This window comes from Nelumbo lutea, chromosome 7, assembly GCF_056320005.1.
Source record: "Nelumbo lutea isolate HS-2025 chromosome 7, American lotus-T2T, whole genome shotgun sequence".
Classification (NCBI taxonomy): domain Eukaryota; kingdom Viridiplantae; phylum Streptophyta; class Magnoliopsida; order Proteales; family Nelumbonaceae; genus Nelumbo; species Nelumbo lutea.
Window position 1 is genome coordinate 19,567,842 of NC_142690.1, and position 22,431 is coordinate 19,590,272.

Consider the following 22,431-nt stretch of genomic DNA (forward strand, 5'->3'; position numbering starts at 1 on the left):
TGTATTTGTATTTCTCCCAAATTAAGCCTCATATGTACAGTGTAAAACCTTGTGTCCAAACCTTGTATTTGCACTTTTTAACTGAGCCTAAAATTCAGTATGAAAGAAATACAAATATCTAAAGCACAAAACCTTGTATTTCGTGTTATTTTGTATATATTTGTACTGAGGCTCAATTACAAATCAAACTTGATTAATCTCCAAAACCAACTTAAAAAAAAAAAAAAAAATCCAAACTTCGGGTTCCACTTCCACCCAAGGAGTGGGTCATTATATTATTTTAATCTCCTAATCACAATCAAAATTTAAGCCTTTTGCCACTTTTTCTCCCTTACAAACTTCTTCCTACTGGGTCATTATATTATATGAACATCAGGTTGTAATATTCTGTGCTGTAACACTTGTAGCATTTTCCTTTTCTCTATGATATCTATCCCAATTCTGATTTCTGACCCCCCTTAGATTTGATTGTATTCAGTGAAGCCATTAATTACAGTGCAATATTAATTTTAATGGGGTCGAGTGATTCATTATTCTGGGTGGCAGCTGGGTCCAGCAATTGTTCATGTCCAGTATTTGTATTCAGTGAACCCATTAATTACAGTGCAATATTAATTTTAATGGGGTCGAGTGATTCATTATTCTGGGTGGCAGCTGGGTCCAGAAATTGTTCATGTCCAGTATTTGTATTCAGTGAATCCATTAATTTTATTTTGAATTTTACTTTATTTTACTTCAGTTCATTTGTACTGCGATCAAATAAAATAAATTAAAATTTGAAATAAAAATAGCTCAGAATTTACATTCAAATCATTTGCACTGCCATGATTTTGAATCAGTGCAAATTTATTTGCATTGCCATCAAATACAGTCTTAAGTTCAATTTGGAAAGAGTATAAATATTAATATATATGGTATAAATACATACAAAATACAAGATTCTGTACTCTATATATTTGTATTTGTACTGATTTTAAGAAAATTCCAAATCTCTCATGGAATTGTCAAATCGATTCCATTAGACAAATTCAAATATTTAAGGTCAAACTTATCTATCTAATATAAATAAATAAATAAATAAACAAAATTAAGATGACCAAATTCTAGACGAAATACAACTCTTATCGTCTCTCCTCTCCCTTCCTTTCAGATCAGCTACCAGTGACAGTCATACAGCTGAGAGAACCAAGGAGGACATGTCGAAATTTTCATTTACAGTTGGTTTTTGCTTTGTTTACGTCCTTAGCCTGATCGTCTGGTCTGAGGCTCAAGCTACTACGGATCCCATCGAAGGTACTCTCTCTCTCACATGTCCATAACAGTTCCCTTTAGAGGATGATCTCCAATCTCATCTCTTTCTTCTTCTCAGAATTCAGATGCCCAATATGAAAAGCTTTTCCTAGAATTTGTAATTAAATACCGTCGGTTTTGTGGGTTCTCTGCAAATGCAAATGGATGCTTTCTATATCCTGAATCCTATTCTTGGGTGGACAGATGATTCACACCGTTTATGAGAAGTTCCTTCCTATCTTTTCTGTTAGATTGGAATATAGAGTTTGCCCATGACGTTGTGATTTACTCTTGCTGCAACTTGAGCAGGTGATGTTCAGGTTAGTGTTGAAAAACATCCGAGTTCGGTTAGGGTTGAGGCTTTGAACAATCCAATCCAATCCAATCTAGTTATTGGGTTTAAGATATTTAGACTGCGTTTGGTTGTCATTTGCACTAGTGTAAAATGAAAATGCATGTGAGTGGTGTAAATTTTGGATTACTTGCTTCAGATTTGGCTTCATCTTTTGTGTGAGAGTAAAATAGGAAGCCAATTAATGATGTGATTCTCACTATATATATATATATATATACTAAAGAGAATGGAGGATTTAGAATTATTTGTTTTGGAGTGAGTAGGAACAAAGATGACAGGGTCTCCACCTTATATGAGAAGGTCTTGAGATGCAAAATTTGGACTGTCAATAAATGCAAATGGATATGTCAGGTATAGGAGTACAAATCATGGTTACAAACAGTGAACGGCAAACCCAACCCAAATATTGGTTAAGATTGAGAGTTTCACAACTCAGGTTGTATAGGGTTGTCTCAGATAGTCCGAAACCTGACCCATGAATAGGTATTCCAAAATGGCAACATCCCTACTCACATGATAATACAGTTGTGTAGCGTGTGGATAGGAGATACAAACTCACTAGTTGCACCCCTTGACATCCAACAAATCTATGTTCCAATACCCTATCAACAGCATCTGATGCCGGACATCTCATATATGACAGTTTCATTTTTATGGTGGGCTTCAATTTCAAAATGATGTGTGTCAGATCAAGTTGATAATGTGTCAAATCCCAACTCCTTGAAATGGGCTTGGTTGGATATTTTACCTAGAGCTGTTCTCACATCTCTGCCCACGAAACATTACAGCTGTGGTGGTGTTCTGTATGAACAATTTGTGGATAGTAGATCTAAATGCTTGAAATGTCTAATTCACTCCGGCCACGGTTGATCAGATCTTACTCGACCCGATCTCTGATCGGTTCAACCTCGAGAGCTCGACCAAGATCCCGTTTTGGGCTTTGATTTTGATTGGGCCCCACTAATAAAATAACCTCTAACCGTCCGATGAGGTAAAACCTATCGCAAAATCCACCGGGACGCCAGCTTGGATCTTTCCATGATCACGTGACATCATGTTTTCGTGGTGGCCTGTAGGATTGGTGACGCTGGGCTCGGGTCATTGTGATTTGTGGCGTACAATGCTACATGTACGAATTGGTGGACTCCGTAAGGGATACAACACCCCGTGATGGCACACTCAGAACAGTAGACCTTCAAATAGGGGAGGACCACGTTTCACAACTCACAAGATATAAGGCGCTGACCAACCCGTATACCTAGCATTTCTCACATAGTAATCGCATTCACTACCTAACCCCCCAAACTGTCATGCGATTAATTGACGGGGCCCCGTGCGACGCTTGATGGGGTCGAAAAAGCCTACAAATACAAACAACAACACACAAAAGGAAACAAGAATGCACACAATTTAGATAAAAGGCAACTTGTATTGCATTAATCAGTGGTAAGCACAAGCACATGATACAGGTCCCTTCCACTGCGAACGGAAGGAGGTCTTCTGCAAGCTCCCAGGTGACTTCTTCTGCAGGTCCCTTCCACTTCACCAGGTACTCCCATTCTGATGTTTGGGAGGATTGGGACAACCTATGGTTGAGGATGGAGTCAAGGGATCGATTTTTAGGTGGTTGGTAGGAAGGATGTGGGCGTTGGCTTTGGTTTCGGGAGGTATCTTGGCTGTCGGCATGGTAGGGTTTAAGTTGGCTTACATGGAAGACAGGGTGTACTTTTAGCCAAGGAGGTAGTTTGAGTCTGTAGGCTGATTCTCCTACTTTGGCTAGGATTTCATAGGATCCTTCATATTTTCTCACAAGCCTGGGGTGTACTCTTCGAAAGAACCTAAGGCAATGGGTATGGAGTTTTACTAAGGCCAGGTCACCTACTTGGAAGTTCTCGGGTCATCTACCCAAATCGGCCCATTTCTTCATTCTTTTGGAGGCTTTCTCTAGTAAGGCTTGTGTGATGTCAAGGCATTCTTTTCATTCCCTGGTGAAAGTGAAGGCTCGAGGGCTTCTCCCTTGATGGTCGTTGATGATGTTGTGTAGACATCTTGGTAGTTGATCGGTGATGACTTCAAAAGGACTCTGATTGGTGGAGGAGCTCTTCTGTGTATTGACGGAGAATTGTGCAATGCCCAACAATCGAACCCAATTCTTCTGTGTAGCTGATACAAAATGGCAGAGGTACTCTTCAAGGAGGGAGTTCATTCTCTCTGTCTGCCCATCTGACTCTGGATGGCTGCTGTTGGAGAAGTTCAAGTTCGAATCAAGAAGCTTGAATAGCTCTGTCCAAAAAGCACTAGTGAATCGGGGATCCCGATTACTAACAATGTTCTGTGGGACTCCCCAATATTTCACCACGTGCTTGAAGAAAATGTATGTCGTGTCTTCAGCTGAAAAGTGCTTTGGTGCTGGGATGAAAGTGGCATACTTGGAGAATCTATCAACAACAACAATAATGGATGCATAGTCTCCCACCTTAGGAAGATCGCTGATGAAGTCCATGGAAACACTCTCCCAAGGTTGTGAGGGCGTTGGAAGAGGTTATAGGAGTCCAAGAGGCTTGGCCTACTCAGGCTTGTCTTGTTGGCAAATCAAGCATGTCCTTGTGTATTCTCGAACATCTTGCTCCATATGAGGTCAATAGTAGGCATGTTGTAGAAGTGCCAAGGTACGCTGCCACCCAGGGTGTCCTGCCCATAAGCTGTCGTGACATTCACATAGGAGAATCTTTCTCAAGTCTTCAACTCTCGGTACAAATATCCGCCTTCCCTTTGTCAAAAGAAGGCCTTCTTCAACCCAAAATCGCCTAGTCTTCCCTTCACGAGCAGCTATCAATAAGCTTTGAGCAATGGGGTCCTTCTGGAGTCCTTCCTTGATGCGCTCAATGAGGTCCAGTCTGATCTGGCTTTTAAAGGGACCTTCACCTGTGGATAATGCTGCAAATTCGGCCTTCCTGCTAAGTGCATCAGCAATCCTGTTCATCGGCCATGGCTTGTATTCTAGAGTCATGTCAAACTCTGCTAAGAAATCCTACCATCGAGCTTGTTTAGGGCCCAACTTCTTCTGTGACTGAAAGTAACTAGTAGCTATGTTGTCAGTCTTGACCATGAACTTGGATCCCGGCAGGTAGTGTCGCCATGTGCGGAGGCAGTGGACATTGGCTGCCATCTCCTTCTCTTGCACAGTGTACCTCCTCTTTGTATCATTCAATTTGTGGCTCTCATAGGCGATGGGATGTCCTTCTTGCATCAAGACCCCACCAATGGCAAAGTCAGAAGCATCTGTATGTAGTTCATACGGCTTGTTTGGGTTAGGCAAGTCGAGGACAAGTTTTGTCGAGACAACTCTCTTCAAATCATCAAAAGTTGTTTGGCAACATTCATTCCAGGTCCACATGCTAGTCTTCTTCAATAAGTTGGTGAGGGCAGTGGCTCGTGCTGAGAATCCAGAGATGAATCTTCGATATAGTTCACGAGGCCAAGGAAGAACGAAGTTCGATGACCTTGGTGGGAGGTGCCCAATCTTGAATGACCTTGAGTTTAGTTGGATCCATGCTGATTGTGCCTGCTCGAATTATATGGCCGAGGAAGGCCACCTCTTCTGTGGCAAAAGAGCATTTCTCCTTCTTAACAAACAAGTCGTTGTTTCGCAAGACCTGGAAACAGTACGGAGGTGGTCAACATGTTCCTCCAAGGTTCTACTGTAAATTACAATATCATCAATATACACAACAACAAATTGGTCTAGTTTGGGATGAAATATTTTGTTCATCAATGTACAAAAGGTGGCTGGAGTGTTAGTGAGCCCAGAGGGCATGACAAGAAACTCAAAGGACCCATATCGGGTAACACAAGCTGTTTTGTGTTCATCCCCTTCAGCTATATGCACTTGATAGTACCCCGACCTCAGGTCTTGCTTGGCGAAGTACTTGGCCCGGCTGAGCTGGTTAAAGAGGTCGGCCACCAAAGGTATGGGATATTTGTTCTTGATGGTGAGCTTGTTGAAAGTTCGGTAGTCAATACAGAGCCGAAGAGATCCATCGTGCTTCTTTTGAAACGGGACTAGTGCTCCAAAAGGGGCCTTAGAAAGCTGAATCAACCCAGCATCCAACAACTCATTCAACTGCTTTCGTAGCTCGGCCAGCTCGAGAGGAGACATTCTGTATGGCGGACGTGCCGGTGGTTTGGTTCCAGGCTCCAACTCAATCTTGTGATCAATTTCTCTCATTGGGGGAAACTTTTTCAAAAATGTGGGAGGCATGACATATTGGAATTCTTCTAATGCCATTGTAATTGCTGGTGGGATATGCCCAGTTGGTAGGTCAGGCATGTCGGAGTTCACCAATGTGGCTAGGTAAGTGATCTCTCCTTTCCGCACTCCATCCTTGAGTTGCAATGTTGAGAGCATCTTGGGGGTGGACTTGGTCTTTGGCACAACTGGAACCATGCAAGGAGCCTGATCTTCGAATATGCACACTGAGTTGAAGAAGGGCATGGGCACCGCATTTACTTGAGAAGAAGTCCATTCCGAGAACAACATTTAAATCATCAATGGGCACGACTGAGAGGTCTATCATCCCTTCCCAGTCACCAAGTTGCAAGACCACCCCACGAGCTACACCTTGTATGGGTTTGGCATTAGAGTTCACAACCTTCAACCATCCGACTTCCTTGCTAGGTGCAAGTTCTACTCGGGATGCCTCCTCCATAGAGATAAAGTTGTGCCCCTGTATCCACCATGTCTCTTGTGGGCTTACCATTCAAGCAAATGTCTACATACATCAGTCCCTTCGGCTTGAACTTCAGTGCTTCTTGCAGGCTCGCCTTCTTCTTCATTACATTGATTCTTCATAGAGCCCCCATTCTTGTCTCCTCTGGTTCCTTCTCCTCCTCGCTGTGCTCATCATCACTAAGCTTTGCAAACAAGGCATTGAGCTTCCCCCGACTAGGACAATCCTTGGTCCAATGTTTTCCCTCACAGATGAAGCATGGTGATGGAAGTGTTCTCTTCACAAACTGGCCACCCCTGTATCCAGAGTCCCCTTCAGGTCTCCTGTAGAACATAAAAGTGTTGGGTTTATTTGGCCCGGAGTCTCCCTTGGGCCCGTAGTAAGGTTTCCTATCACCTCCTATCTTTCCTAGGCCCTGATATGAGTTGGGTTTGGGGCCGCCTTTGCTTGGTCGCTTGTTGTCTACCAGTTGTTCAGCAACGGCCATGGCTGTGGCAAGGTCCTTCATACCTCATTTTTGGAGTTCAAGCTCGGCTCATTGTTGTAGGCCATCCATAAAGTTGAAGAGTAAGTCCTTGTCTGACATGTCCGTGATCTCGAGCGATAGTGCAGAGAACTCATTCACGTACTCATGCAATGAGCCCGTGTGCTTTAGGTTCTTGAGCTTCCGACGGGCTTGGTACTCCACGTTCTCTGGATAGAACTGGCGCTTTATCTCACTCTTGAACACGGACCAAGTATCAATGGAGCATAATCCTCGCTCCGCATCGGCACATCTCCTACGCCACCATAACATAGCAACATCAGGAAGATACATAACAACAGTACACACCTTGACCGCCTCCTCAACGAGTTTGGCAGCAGTGAAATATTGTTCCATTTGCCACAAGAAGTTGTCAAGTTCTCGGGCATCGCGGGTCCCTGCATATGAGGTGGGCTCGCGGACTTTGATCTTTGGAGGGGCTGGAGCAGCAGGTGCACTGGTTGTACTAGCCATCAACCTCTTCAGAAGGGTCACCTCGCCCTTCAAGTCGTCGAGCTAGATTTGTAGGCACTTCACCAGGTCTTCTAATGGGTTGTCTGGCCTGTTGGAGCTGTCACCGGACTGGTCCTCCAATCTTTCCACAACCGCTGCTACGGTCCCAAGGTTGAGTTGAAGCTCATCCACACAGTCACGAGTTTCCCCAACCACTACTTCACAGGGCATGATGCGCTTGTCCATGGTCGCAAGCTTATCAACTGACTTGTCACGCTTGCTAGACTTTGAGCTAACGCCTTTGTCTTTGGAAGAGCTACATCTAGGCTCGTCCTCATCATAAACCCATGAGATCCCTTCCTGGATTTCCTCTCACATATCACGATTCTTCATCGGGCTGGTGTTGTTGCGGGGCACGACAGGGACTCGTTGGGCTGGACAACCGCTAGTGTCAACGAGGCTCTGATACCAATTGTCACGGGATTAATCGACGGGGCCCTGTGCGGCGCTCGATGGGGTCGAGAAAGCCTACAAATGCAAACAACACACAAAAGGAAACAAAATGAACACAAATTAGACAAAAGACAACTTGTATTGCATTAATCAGTGGTAAGCACAAGCATACAGTATAGTATCAAGGGAATCTTGTGCTTAACTTTTACACGCTTATGAGCTCACTCGACTACCTACCTCCCCTCAAAGAATACGTTAAACTTTTGGGAGAGTGACAGAATGATACATCAATATTCATACTACTATTTACATAATTGTCATTGGCATTCCCCCTTTAACCCAAAACACTTAGATGGCATGCTCATGACGCTCATGGTGGTTGATCCGTCACAGTCGGCACCTCTCATGTGGGGCCCAAACATCACATAGTCCGATAGTCGCCACCTTTCGCAATCGGGAGTCGGGACCCACATCCACTATTCTATTCCTCCACTTCAATTCGCAATGTGTGAAACCCGGCGTGCGTTAGTTTTGATCATCGTGTGTTTATGTTGTGACATAGTGAGCGCTTTGAAATCGATGTTTCGACATTGGGAAATCTCAGCCGAAAATTCGTGGAACATCAATGGAGAACCGTGCAGCGGAGCAGCCCTCGATTCCATTGACATCGATGACACTTTCGAGAACCCTGCGATCAGATGCGACTGTACTTACAATAACGGAACCACCTGCCACATTACAAAGCTGTACGTGTTCCTCTCTCCCTCTCTCTCTCAAGACTCTAAATTCAACCATCACGACCGGGTTTGAATGATTCAGCTGGTTTTTTTACGACATGCCCGGGTCAGGGCCTGTTTGGTTTTCGGCAATAAAAATTTAAAATAAAAGGAATGGTTCATTCCGATTCTAATTATTTGGTTGAACGGAATCAAATCCCGTTTTCATTCCTGGTGGAACTGGACCCTTGGACCCTTGGAAGCAAATGGACCCTTGGAAGACCAACAAGAAAATTAAAACTTATGCCGTCTCTTTGTTATATTACATTAATTTATGATGTTATATATGCTTATTTATGGCGGTGTTTGGTTTTATTGCTGTTTCTCCATTAAAACTTAGAAAATGGCACTATATCAGACTTACATCAGTGATCATTCTTTGCAACGGTTGAAAAAAGCGGAAAACGTTAAAATGACATTTCCCGAAGGCCGAAGTGGCACCGACTTTTGAGAATGGAAAACAACCAATCAAACCACAAATTGCAATGCATTTTTAGCCATTTTTGAGAATCCCTGATGAAACTCCAATGTGGTGTCGTTTTTTAAAAAATGGTAATGAAATCAAACACCTCTTATATCTTTTTATTCTATATATTGATTATTTGTACGATTCATAATCAAATCGTTTGACCGATAACGGGACATTGTTCTCTCTCTAGCTTTATTTTGTTTTGTTTGCTTTGACAGAAGAGTATATGCGTTGAATGTGAAGGGGGTGATCCCAGACGAGTTGGCCAGTTTGACTTATCTCACCTTCTTGTATGGTTTCTTTTCAATCTCTACCTTTAGAAAGCTTTATATCAGATAAGAATGCAAATCATTATTACAAATGGATGTAAAACTGAACCGGGTGCAACATTGTATCCTTTTAGGTTTACAACGCAAAAAAAAAAAGAAAAAAAAATAGTAAAATATTAATCAATCTATCAAACCTTAATATATGAATAGTATTCATGGAATTGATTAATTTATTCTATGGTAATGGATTCATGGACAATACTTTGGGGCCTAATGGATTCGTGAACAATACTTTGAAGCCTATTATGTACCTTGAGATATTCCTTCTAGCATAAAGAAATTGAACTATACAAAATAAGGCCTACGTGTTAGATTAATTAAGCAGTACTAATTGATTCATTTGTTGTTACCATTATTGTTAAGTGTTATTGTAATACTGTTCTTGCAGGAAGTTGGATCAAAATTATTTGACAGGTCCAATGCCCGCATTTCATGGCAATTTATCTGCAATGCAATACTTGTAAGTCAACCTTTTTATTGAAAATTTGATACAAGGTAAGTTTTAGGATTATATTACTACATTCATTTTATAATTATTTGAAGCATGTATGGTTTTAAAAAACAGCCTGAAATTGTTCTGGTCATCGGTTTTTGGGAGGACGGTCTGATTGTTTGGTTTGAATAAATAATTTATTTTGACAAAAATAATTAAAAATGGCCAAAACCGTTGAATGGGTTGACGGTTCGATCGCCCAGATCAATAAGTCATTGACCTTTTCAACAGTTTTTTGCTAGAGACCAGGTTTGGGGTAAAACAGAACCGGTTGCCTGAACGGTTCTCAAGTTGATCAGTCCCCATCCGGATCAATAACAGTTCAAAAACCATGGAAGCATGCATAAAGGTAATGGAATTTTAATGTGACCATCTCAATCACACATTAATCTGATATTTGGAGAAACAAAAGCCAAAAGAAGCAATTTTCTGGTTTTTGCTTTTGAAAAAGAAAAATGTCTTCTAGAAATCCCTAACAAGGCTTTATTGCTTTCTTTGTGTGTAACACTACTTGTTTATTTATCTTGCTAGGTCATTTCGTATCAATGCATTGTCGGGAAGCATCCCAGCCGAGCTTGGAAAACTTACAGACTTGCGTTTACTGTAAGATCAACCTTTCTTTTAAAAATGAACAATAACGGAAATTAAGGTTTGGTGTTTAAATGCCAAGAAGTAAGAACAGACTCAGTAAGCTTAGGCTATACCTTGGCAACATCTGTCTTAACGCAACCCAAGCACTCAAAGGGATCTTTCTCCCTCCCTCCCTTTGAATCCATCATTTAGGGATGATAATTTTTCCGGCCTCAATCAATTATGCCTGAATAGAGTAAGTTTTTTCCGATCTTAAATGAGGACAGGAAGAGATGAGAAAATTTTCTTTTTGCCTTGAATCAGGGATGAGGTCTGTATATAATTCCTAACCCACCCCCAAACTTAATGATAAATTACTAAAATAGCCCTTGGTTTAACATTAATTTTTAATATACCATTGAGTATAGAAGGTGATCTAGGGTTTCTATAATTCTATTGTCCCCAAGTTCCCAAAAGTCTAGGATTCCATAATTCTATTTCTAAAATACTCCCTAGATTTAATGTAATTTTTAGGGATTTCCTCGAGGGGGAGAAATGACAGGGACTCCCCATATGGGGGGTTGAATCCCTGCCCCACCACCCTAGGGAAGGAGTGTTGTCGGAGATTTTCGCTACATGGTGGGAACATGGAAGGGTGCCCGCTGCATTGCTATTCCTGCCATCATTGGAATAAAAAGAAATTGGGATCTGCTCCTCACACCAACCTGACATCACAACCACATCCCAAAGTGTATTGGGAATATTTCCCCATAAATAATAAATACAAGTATAGGAGAAGTTCCTAATTTGCATCCAGAACATGCTGTGAGGTTGGTTTGAGAAGCATTTTGTGAGGAATAGATTCGAACTCAAATAAAAGATGTGTTTTTGTATGGCTAATCACTGACCTGCTCAAACTGGGCTTTGGGTCTATGTCACTAAGTATATTATATATAATACATATTATATGATATTTAATCAGCCCTACATTGGTCCACCAACTCATCTATTTTAAGCATTAGTTATGTTGGAAATGCCTTGGATAGATAGTGATAGCTATAAATATATAACCCTAGCAAGAGCACTAGTTATCAAGTAGTATAATAATATCGTTCCCACGGGGATTTAACAAAATAAGTATTAGAATCACAGTTTTCCCTAATTATTTGGACAATCGGAATTTAGGATTGAGTAAGAACTACTAAAAATAAAATTAGAACAAAGAAAATAAAAACAAGGGTAATCACTAATCGGATATGCAAATGATGAAATCGCTAGGACTTTTGGTCCATCTAACCAATGTAATGAATATTGATTGGTTCGATTATCCAAGACTAATTGTCATTCCCACAAGCTGAGATTTTCCCAAATTTATTTAATATTCTCTCTCGAGATATACTAAACCTATGCCCATCAGGTAACCCTTTGATCTCTCGCGTAGAGCTCTCAAAATGGAAGTGCATTAAGTCCAAGAAAACCATTAAATTCAAATGAATAATGTATATATATATCTCTATATACCATTCAATTCACACTATGAATTATTCTGTCAATTATGTGAATTCCTCTCTCAATTCATTCACATAACCCAAATCAATTAAGAGGTGGCAAAGCTCTTAATTGTAATAAGCACAATAATTCATAGACTATATGGAAATCACAATCTTGGATAAATCAAGAAGATAAAAATATATTCAGTAACATGGTTAGGCTTTCCATAGCCCTAGAAAGACACAAATCAATTCATGATGGAAGAATTAAAGCAAACAAAGGGGAAGAAAGAACTCTTGAATTCTTCAATGGTGCTGAGATCTCCTCTTCTTGCTGCCACCTTCCTCTTAAAGTTTCTTGAATTCTTGAACCTTTCTTGAACCTTTCTTGACTGATTGCTCCTTGTTTCTTGATTCAAATCAGGAAGTGAGTGATTGAGTGATTTAGTGATCAAGTGATACCTCTAGCTGGTATGCCCCCTCCTTCTTATAGATTAAAGGGAAGAGGGTGGTCTCCTCCTTTCTCTTGAAGTTGATCTTTACAAGAAATAAAAAGTCTTATCCTAATTCTAACCCTATCTCTTTATCTCTTGAACTCAATCCCTTTTTCACTCTAAGATTACATCAAGAATTTAGATCTAGAAGGATAGAATTTAGATCTAGAAGGATTCTTCTTAGTTTATTATTCTTTGATTCGTAATAGACATCCTCTACGAATTGGGCTTCAACCAGGCTTTTCTGCGAGTTGGGCTTCATCTGCGGATTGGGCCTTCCTACGAAATTGCCCCGATTTTGGGCCCAGATTAGATTTCGATGTAGGCCGAATCTGTGAAAGCCCAAAACACGAAAGTTGTGCCTTTTTCTCTTACCTTTCCAATGGATCTTGAATCAGGCCATTCGGAGTTCGGAGACGCGAGTTAGGCTCAGATCACTGAACGATGTCGAAACTGTGAAAAATCATCCGATTTATCTTTCTTTGCTCTTGATGCCTTCTTTTATACCATGGACCAAAATACAAGAGATATGAGTCCAATTAGATGCTAATTTAGTATAAAAGACAGAATAATTTGATATAAAAATATGATAAATTATTTGTGTTGATTTGATACTAAAAATCATTGTTTTGTTAATTTTGTTTTCTACAGGGCTTTTGGTTCAAATAACTTTTCAGGGCCACTCCCTCCGGAAATTGGGAATTTAGTCAAACTTGAACAAATGTAAGTAGGTTTGTAAAGGTTTTTCTACCTTTTTCTTCCTTTCCCTACCTTTTCCTTTAAATCAAAAACAGCATAAGGAAAGAAATATAAGGGTTGATGTTTAATTTAATGATATTCTTTTTTTATTTTTAACTTGTCAGTTACATAGATAGCTCTGGAGTGAGTGGTGAAATTCCTGCAGCATTTGCTAAACTAGTAAACATGCAGACTTTGTAAGGCATTGTGATTATGATCATGCTTAATTTTTAATGTTTTGATCTTTAATGTTTAGAAATAATTTATTTATCTCACATTTCCATAAAAAATTGGATGTTAGGTGGGCATCAGATAACAACTTCACAGGCAAATTACCTGAATTTATCGGGAATTGGACAAAGCTCAAAACTTTGTAAGATACAATTTTGTTTGTTTTGCTGTCACTAAATCATTTTCTGGGCCTAGGGAAGTTGTTTAGTTAGGTAAATGCATTTATTCGTGTTCTTTTCTTGGGAAAGAGCCTTAATTTTTTTTTCTTTTTTTTTTTTTTTTGTGTAGTAGTAGTAGTAGAGGAATTTTAGTCTCATAATAGTTTGGTCAGTATTCCTCCTATGTCGATAAATTTACCTAGAAAAGTGATAAAAAATTTACATTTTCCATGGGCATTGCGAAAGAACGTGAGAAAATTGGACAATTGGCACATTGACTAACCCCCTCCCCCAAACTTGTAGCATGATTATTATGTTATAGTTTTCTCTAAATTTACATTCAACAAGGTTTTTCTTAATAAAATTAAATTTGGTAATGTAGGAGATTCCAAGGGAATTCTTTTGAAGGTCCAATACCATCAAGTTATTCAAAGTTGACTTCATTAACAGATTTGTAAGTTCTCTTTTGTTATTTAAATTTAATTTAGACTCATTATTATACTGATTATCTATTGTATGGTATTATGTAGGCGAATAAGTGAATTATCTAATGCCAATTCGACTTTGGATTTCATTAAGGACATGAAGAACTTAACTGTACTGTAAGAGACTTTTCTAATCCATTCAATGATACATGTATTTTTTTTTTTTTTTGTGCAACTATTACATGGAAAAGATAGGATATCTAAAAAACAACTGACCAATAAAGTGAAATCATAAACGTGGTAGGAAATAAGGTGCTATTTATAAAAATTCATGGATGGATTTTGATTGATCGAAACTCGTTTCATACAATATATTTCCCGCATCATAGATTTATCCTTTTTATATTCAATTTCACCTAGATAACTTTCTGTTTTATATAGGATTTTGAGAAATAATATGATTTCGGGTACAATTCCATCTAGTATTGGAGAGCTACAAAGTTTGCAAAATTTGTAAGTTGCTACTTTCTTTAGTAGTTTGTATAGATAATTGTTTAAAAATAGTGATTCATTATACTCATTTAGCATAAAAGATAGGGGAAAATTGAAATGGTTGAATTTTTTTAATTTTTTTTTTTTTTAATAAAGTAAAATAAAATGAAGAATAATTTGCACTAACTATTTTTATTAATCACATATATTTCTTGCAGAGATTTAAGCTTCAATAATTTAAGAGAAGAGATTCCAAGCTCTTTATTCAATTTGAATTCTCTATCTTACTTGTAAGTGGCATGGAAACTCTTTTTTTTCCATCCTTCCATATAAAGAAAACAATATATGTATCTGTAATTCATGGTATTTGTTATTTATGGTTAGGTTTCTCGGAAACAACAACCTTTCTGGTTACCTTCCTACAGAAAGAAGTGAAAGTCTTATCAGCATGTAGGTTTTAATGATGTATTTCTGTTATATTCAACTTTGATTTATATTTTCTAAACAAATGATTCATTTTGATTATGACTACCTTACTCATTGAGGAGTCTCAAGAAATCAAACAATTAGGTTCATCTGTTTGTTGTTATTATTTTTCTGCTTTTTATTTTTGGCAAATCTCAATAGATATCATTGAATGGTGAGTCAAAGTTTTATACATGTGCAATTTCATACACAACCATTTTTAACTACTTTTTTGTTTTTATTTTTATGACTTAAGTAATTACTAACAAATGTTAATATGCTCTATATGCAGTGATTTGTCCTATAATCAATTATCAGGAACCCTTCCTTGGGGGGGAGAAGATTTACAATTGTATGTATGAAGAAGTTAGACTCATGTCGTTTGCATATGACTACAATGAAATGCAAATATTATAGTAAGGAAAGCATATGACTAAGTATTTCACAATACTAAGTACTATGAAAGCACATAAATTATAATGTTGCACTCAAGAACTATAAATGGCTCATCCATTATTTACATGATTTACAACATAAATATATAGCGGTCTAGGAATTAGGGCTGATTTTGTAGCCTGGCCTAGCCCAATCCCATCCCACAAAATTTTGGGCTTGGGCCTAAGTTTTATATTTAGGCCTGCCCCGACCAGCAATACATTTATATCATCAACATTAGCATTGAAACCTTATCCTAACAATATAGGGTCAGCTATTCTAATCTTGTTTAATGTTATATCCATTGTTAAATTATGAGCAATTAAATAATTTGCTATTACTTCAACCATGCCCTTTTTTTTATCTATCTCTAGGCTTTCTAGCCCCTTCAGCTTGTAACTGATGGCTTTTACTTATGGGGCCGGCTATTCGAATCCTGTTTTTTATTCCATTAATTCTGTTTAATGCTATATCCATTATTAAATTATAAGCACTTAAATCATTTGCCACTACTTCAATCCATGCTCCTTTTGATCTACTCCTAGCCTTTATAGTCCCTTCAACTTGTAATTGATCACTTTTATTATGGGTGCTATATATGGTCCTCTATGCATGTGACCAAACCCTTCAAGTCTACATTTGTAGTAGTGTTATTTTTACATGAATTATGTTTATATATAATTTCTGTAATAAAAAAGGCCCTCTTTCCATTTTTTATTATATAGTGAGAAATGGTATAGTTCAATATGATGTTGTGTATGTTTTCCCTTACACTAATATATAAAATAAAAGTATATACATCCATACTTTTAAATACAAGCTACTTGTGTGGTGAAATTTGCAGGAATTTTGTTGCCAACAATTTTGTATTTGATGATTCATATTCTAGGTAAGTTATTATATTTTTCTTTTCTTTTTTCTAGTATAAATTGAAATCTTTCTTCATTCTCAAAAATTATCGTTGTGTATATACAGTCTTCCTTTTGCAGGCCTACATTGCCTTCAACGGAATTTTCCATGCAATAGAGATTCTCCTCGTTGTAAGTATTTTCATATTTATTGTTGTGTATATACAATCTTCTTTCTTATTTAGTTTGTAGTATTTTCATATTTCCCTTCAATATATAATTATGATGCTCAGAATTTCTTCTTTAGGTTGTAGTCATTGCATATTTTTATTCCGTAATTGTGAAAATGTCCTTAACCTACATCATGAGACCAAAATTACTTCTCAAAAGGAATTTTTTTTTGTTAAGCTCCAAGTTCTGTATAAGAGAAATTGGGTTAAAATAAGCAATTGCACTTTTGTAAAGCTTTAATTTTATTCATGGAATGCCATTTAGCCTTGAGAGTGTCACATTAAATTCATGAGCAACAGATGACTAATAGCATTCCTCATTGGATGGTTGTCAAGAACCCAAGATACAGGCAATAGAACCAATCGTTTTATATGCAAAACAAAGTTTTGATCTTTATAGTTTAGCATCTTTTTCCATATAACCTATATCTATTCTACTATTAAAAGTGTGAATGAGTGTAGAACTTCTGTTTGAGTAAAATAACTCAATTTTTTAATTTGGTCACAATTTAATTGCATGAACTAAAATGTAATTTGAACCATCATTTTGTTCTTATTCACATCCATTTCATTAAATCTTATTTTTAAAGTATTAATTCTCATTATCATCCACTGAATCCTACTCATGACTATAATATCCGTGTTTTTGAATTTAGTATTTATTTAATTGTTAAGGCACAAAATGTAATTTGAACTACTCCATTTCTCTTCATTCAATTCCCTCTCATTAAGTCTTATTTTTAGGGTACTAAGTCCTATTCTCTCATTGAATTTCATGTTTAAGTTTTTTTACCAATAAATTCTATTAATTAAACTTATAGCCACTACTTTTAATAACATAAAATACATGCTTTTTAAATTTGACCAAAAAATGGAACTATTGTTCCATCCTTGTGACAAGTAAGCAATATAATTCAACCATTTAGGTCAAATGGGTCAATCCATGATGACATAATGAAATAAAAATCTTTTATTAAAGTTTTACATTAATCATATTACAGAAAATTAAGTGTGATAAATAAAGATAATTCTTATTATGTTAAAATAAAATATAAATTTAAAACCAGTCCATGGTGTTAGGTCAACAATTCAACCTTTTGAGTCAATGTGCCAACCCTTGATATCAAAATTAAATAAAAATTAAAAAAGATAAAAACAGAAAAGAACAATGTAATATTATCGAAATTTGTAAAAAACATTTACGCACTTATCTAATATTTTCTATTAATCATATCAAATAAGAATAAGTGTGATAAATAATAGTTGTTTTCATTGATGTTGAAAATAAAATATAAAATTTCAAACCAACCCAAAATGAAATCGTTTTCCTGGTGGCGGGTCAACAATTCAATCTTTTGGGTTATATGTGTCGACCTTTGACCCATAATTAAATAATAAAAATTAAAAACATAAAAAATACAAAAAATATGAAAAATATAGAAACTCTATAAAAAATTATTTGGACACATCTCTAATATTTCATATTAATCATATAAAAAACTAGACATGATAAATAAGAATTGTTTTAACTTTTTATTGGTGATGAAAATAAAATACAACTTTAAAACCAACACAAAAATGGAGTTGCTTTTTGTTTGGTGGTGAATCAACAATTTAACCATTTAGGTAAAATTTGTCAGCCCTTGATGTCACAATTAAAAGATGAAAACACAAAAAATTATTGGGCACATCTTGAATATTGTATAGGGTTCTACTATGATACCGAAAAGACAACATATCTGAAAATATTCTTACCAATCAATCGGTATCAAAAACAAGTTAACCAATAAGGTGCTATTTATCAAAATTTATGGGTGGGATTTGATTGGTCAAAGTTCTTCTGGTACCATGTCTTTGGGCATCACAGATTTTTCCTGTACTGTATATTCATTATACATTAAACAAAAATAAGTATGGCAAATAAGAATAATTTTTTTGACAAAAAATTATAAAATAATTGTAGAAAATATTGGAAACATATTATTTATTGTCATCATCATCATCAAAAATTGTCACATGCAAAGCACATGCTCACTTACTAGTCAAGTAAAATCCCTTCCAAACAATTCATTCGGTTATTCCTTGAACATCTGATTTCATGAACATTCAGCATCAGTGATGCATATGCAAACTTTTCAATCGAGTTGAAGATAGGTCTATCCTATATTTAGTTGATACAAATTTATGCTTATGCCCTATATTGGAACTAACTTGGACATTGACAACTTGTTATGACAGATGCAAACATTTCAATCAAATGTGGTGGTCCAGCCATGGCATCTACTACCGGTCGACTTTTTGAGAGAGAAGATGAAACTCTGGGACCAGCATCATATTATGTAACAGATACCCAAAAATGGGGAGTTAGCAATGTTGGACTGCTCAAAGAAAGAAAGACCCCACGTTATACCCAAAAAACCTCATCACAAACTTCAGGTGCAGGCATTTTAACCACTGAGTTCTTCCAAACATCAAGGCTATCTCCAGGATCACTAAGATACTATGGCCTAGGTTTGGAAAATGGAAACTACACAGTAAGTCTTTGGTTTGCAGAGACAGAAACCAGTGATGCAAGCTCAGAAACTTGGCAAAGTCTTGGCAGGCGTGTTTTTGACATTTATATACAGGTATACATAATAGTGGGTTCATGTCCAAAATTCCAGGAATCCTCATTGTTATTTCAACTCATTTCTAATTTATTGGAGTATACATAAAGCTTATTGAGGTTTTTTGTCCACAACCCAAATGATTTACTAAAAGAAATGGTCAGAATAGAATCTACAATTTTTATTTTGGGATCTTGAGCTCATTTTAATCATTGAATTTCTCAAATTTATCTTACAGAATACCAGAAGTAAACCAAAAAGCCTGTTTGTCGATGTGCATGTGCTTTTAGTTTGTATATATACTTGATTCTATGAGAGATTTTCTTGGTTGTTGAAACTATGTTCTTAATTTTTTAGGGGAATCGAGAATTAAAAGACTTTGACATAAGGAAGGAGACAGGTGGAGCCTCGAATTTTGCTGTTCAGAAAAACTTTAAGGCAAATGTGTCTGAGAATTTTCTTGAAATTCATCTTTTCTGGGCTGGAAAAGGTACTTGCTGCATACCTGAACAAGGTCACTATGGACCATCTATCTCTGCCCTGGCTGTAACTTCAGGTAATATTAGGAATTGATGGATGAATCTATTTTAATGAATGGATGTAAAGAATCAAGTCTTCTTTTATTTTTTTTTAAATTACTGATTATGGATTTCTTGGACAGACTTCACACCAACTGTAAGTGGCCTTCCACCAACAACCACAACAAGGGAGAGACAGGATTGATTGTTGGACTAGTAGATGGTGTTTCAGTTGCCATCTATTTTAATGAATGGATGTAAAGAATCAAGTCTTCTTTTATTTTTTTTTTTTAAATTACTGATTATGGATTTCTTGGACAGACTTCACACCAACTGTAAGTGGCCTTCCACCAACAACCACAATAAGTAAAGGAAAGACAGGATTGATTGTTGGACTAGTAGTTGGTGTTTCAGTTGCAAGCTTTCTGGCAGTTTTTATAGTTTTTTACTTAAAAAGGAAAAGATCAAGTGCCAATGAGGAAGAAGAAGGTAAAATATTCTAATTTTAACATTGGTTAACTGGTAAATTGGTAATGGTGGTTTCTTTTTTTCTTTTTCTTTTTTAATTTTTTGACTCACTCCTCAGGTAATACCCAAGTAATAATAAGATAAAAAAATCTCTCTCTGGCTGTTATACTGTCTATCTAACTCAATTAGATTTTAGTATAAATGCTGAAAGACAAACTAATCTAAATTTTCTCAATTTTGATGCTCGACAAGCTACAACCTAGAGCAGGCCATTGATCCTATATATAGGTGAGCCCCTGATTAAAGTTATAATCCACATTTTTGTGTTTATTCGCAGAGTTTATGGGAATAGGTCCCAGATCAAACACATTCAGTTATGCTGAACTGAAAAATGCTACAAAAGACTTCCATTCGAAAAATAAGCTAGGAGAGGGGGGCTTCGGGCCAGTTTACAAGGTAAGTTGCATTTCATCTACCAATCTTATAATGAACTACAGAATAACATAACATCACAATTAAAAGACTTAATTTCTCCTTTAAAGCTCAAATCCCAGGGTTAGTTTGTGCATAAATACAAACACATTCAACTTGAATACATATATACTGACAAAGAGCTCAAATTGAATTGTATGGTTTCTACAGGGTACCCTTCTTGATGGGAGGGTAGTGGCTGTGAAGCAACTCTCAGTAGCATCCCATCAAGGAAGAAGCCAATTTGTAACAGAGATTGCTACCATATCTGCAGTCCAACAACGTAACCTTGTCAGATTATATGGATGCTGCATTGAAGGAGAGAAGCGTCTCTTGGTCTACGAGTATCTTGAAAACAAAAGCCTTGATCAAGCCCTTTTTGGTATGAACCTTTTCAAGATTTATTCTTTCAGCTTGAAACTCCATAAATTTATTCATATATATGGAACACATTAGATGCTATAAAGATCATGTATATCCAAATGGTGCCTCTGGTTTTCAGGGAAGACTTCTTTGAATCTTGATTGGCGAACTCGCTATGAGATATGCTTGGGAATTGCAAGAGGGCTAGCTTATCTTCATGAAGAGTCAAGACCTAGGATTGTACACAGAGATGTCAAGGCTAGTAATATTCTACTTGATGCTGAGTTAAATCCCAAAATTTCAGATTTTGGTTTGGCCAAGCTGTATGATGACAAGAAGACCCACATTAGCACCAGAGTTGCAGGAACAATGTAATCATATGAAAACGTTTACTTGCATCATTTTCTAGCTTGAATTACTTTCCATTTATTCTTATGATACTAAATCTATATAACTAAGCAACCTCAGTTTCGGTTAATGTCTGTGAAGTGGCTATCTCGCACCAGAGTATGCTATGCGTGGACATCTAACCGAGAAGGCTGATGTGTTTGGGTTTGGAGTTGTCGCTCTAGAGATCATTAGTGGGCGGCCAAATTCTGACTCCAGCTTGGCTCCTGAGAAGATTTATCTTCTTGAATGGGTAAGAATGAATGGAATATGAAATTTATAGTTTTCAAGATTGCATCACTTAAACATACATAATCCATTACCAATGTTTGCAATTTTTGTTTGATCATTTAGGTATGGAATCTACATGAAAATAGCCACGAGCTTGAATTTGTTGATCCAAAATTAAGTGAATTTGATGAAGGAGAAGTTCTTCGACTTATAGGAATAGCCCTGTTATGCACTCAGACTTCACCAGCACTGCGCCCCTCCATGTCACGCGTTGTGGCCATGCTTTCAGGAGATATTGAAGTGAGCACCATCACATCCAAACCCAGTTATTTAACAGATTGGCAATTTAATGATATCACCAGTAGCTTTTTGAGTGAGAATTCTTTGGGGAAATCAATGTCAGAGTCAATTGACAGCCAATTCAAGGCATCATCAGATACTACCATGGTGAATGCAGACACTTCCCCAAACAATGTTTCTCAACCAATACTCCATAATATCATTGGAGATGGAAGGTGATAATTGGCTTCCATGTTATCGAAACTTGTATCATGAATATCTTGTTTTGCTTGCAGTTTCCTACTCCTTAGAATTTAAAATTTTAAGTGTTGTATCTGACCATCAGCCTAATTAGAGAATAAAACCTGTATTTTGGGGGTGTCAAACATTACTTGCTACTTGTTTCTCTGAGTTCCAAAAGCAAAAGGTCCCACACATTGTACGAATTAAAAAATTAAATAGAAACGCAGAAATATCTTCTTCATTGTGTACTCTATTTCTTGTTTCCTAAAATAAAAACAAAAACATGTTATTAAGTTACAAAAAAAAAAAACTGTGTAGCCTATTTCCTTTTAGTGTCAAATTGAATTCCATCACAGGGCTGCATCAGTTTACTTCTGAATTTAAAATGTAGTTTAGAATTTTGATGTAGTGCAATCTG

The 22,431-nt window shown here is 37.1% G+C and overlaps 1 protein-coding gene across 1 annotated transcript; it reads left to right on the forward strand.

Moving 5' to 3' along the window:
* Positions 1-1,100: 1,100 nt before the first annotated feature.
* Positions 1,101-22,156, forward strand: LOC148845489 (putative LRR receptor-like serine/threonine-protein kinase At1g56140). The gene is made up of 25 exons (XM_088955092.1): positions 1,101-1,293; positions 8,367-8,550; positions 9,268-9,339; positions 9,767-9,838; positions 10,403-10,474; positions 13,077-13,148; positions 13,289-13,360; positions 13,465-13,536; positions 13,935-14,006; positions 14,083-14,154; positions 14,419-14,490; positions 14,688-14,759; positions 14,854-14,919; positions 15,227-15,286; positions 16,214-16,258; positions 16,345-16,409; positions 18,686-19,074; positions 19,411-19,609; positions 19,715-19,759; positions 19,893-20,060; positions 20,377-20,495; positions 20,682-20,892; positions 21,013-21,244; positions 21,363-21,513; positions 21,615-22,156. Exons 1-25 carry the CDS (start codon positions 1,197-1,199, stop codon positions 22,008-22,010), a joined length of 3,147 nt encoding a protein of 1,048 aa, XP_088811218.1. The 5' UTR covers positions 1,101-1,196; the 3' UTR covers positions 22,011-22,156.
* Positions 22,157-22,431: the final 275 nt, after the last annotated feature.

Bases quoted from the DNA above. Each gene is read 5' to 3' on its own strand.
- LOC148845489 (XM_088955092.1), top strand. From the start codon at position 1,197: ATGTCGAAATTTTCATTTACAGTTGGTTTTTGCTTTGTTTACGTCCTT. The intron at 9,839-10,402 runs GTAAGTCAACCT...TTATCTTGCTAG, and splicing joins TTATCTGCAATGCAATACTT to GTCATTTCGTATCAATGCAT. The intron at 14,760-14,853 runs GTAAGTGGCATG...ATTTATGGTTAG, and splicing joins TTGAATTCTCTATCTTACTT to GTTTCTCGGAAACAACAACC.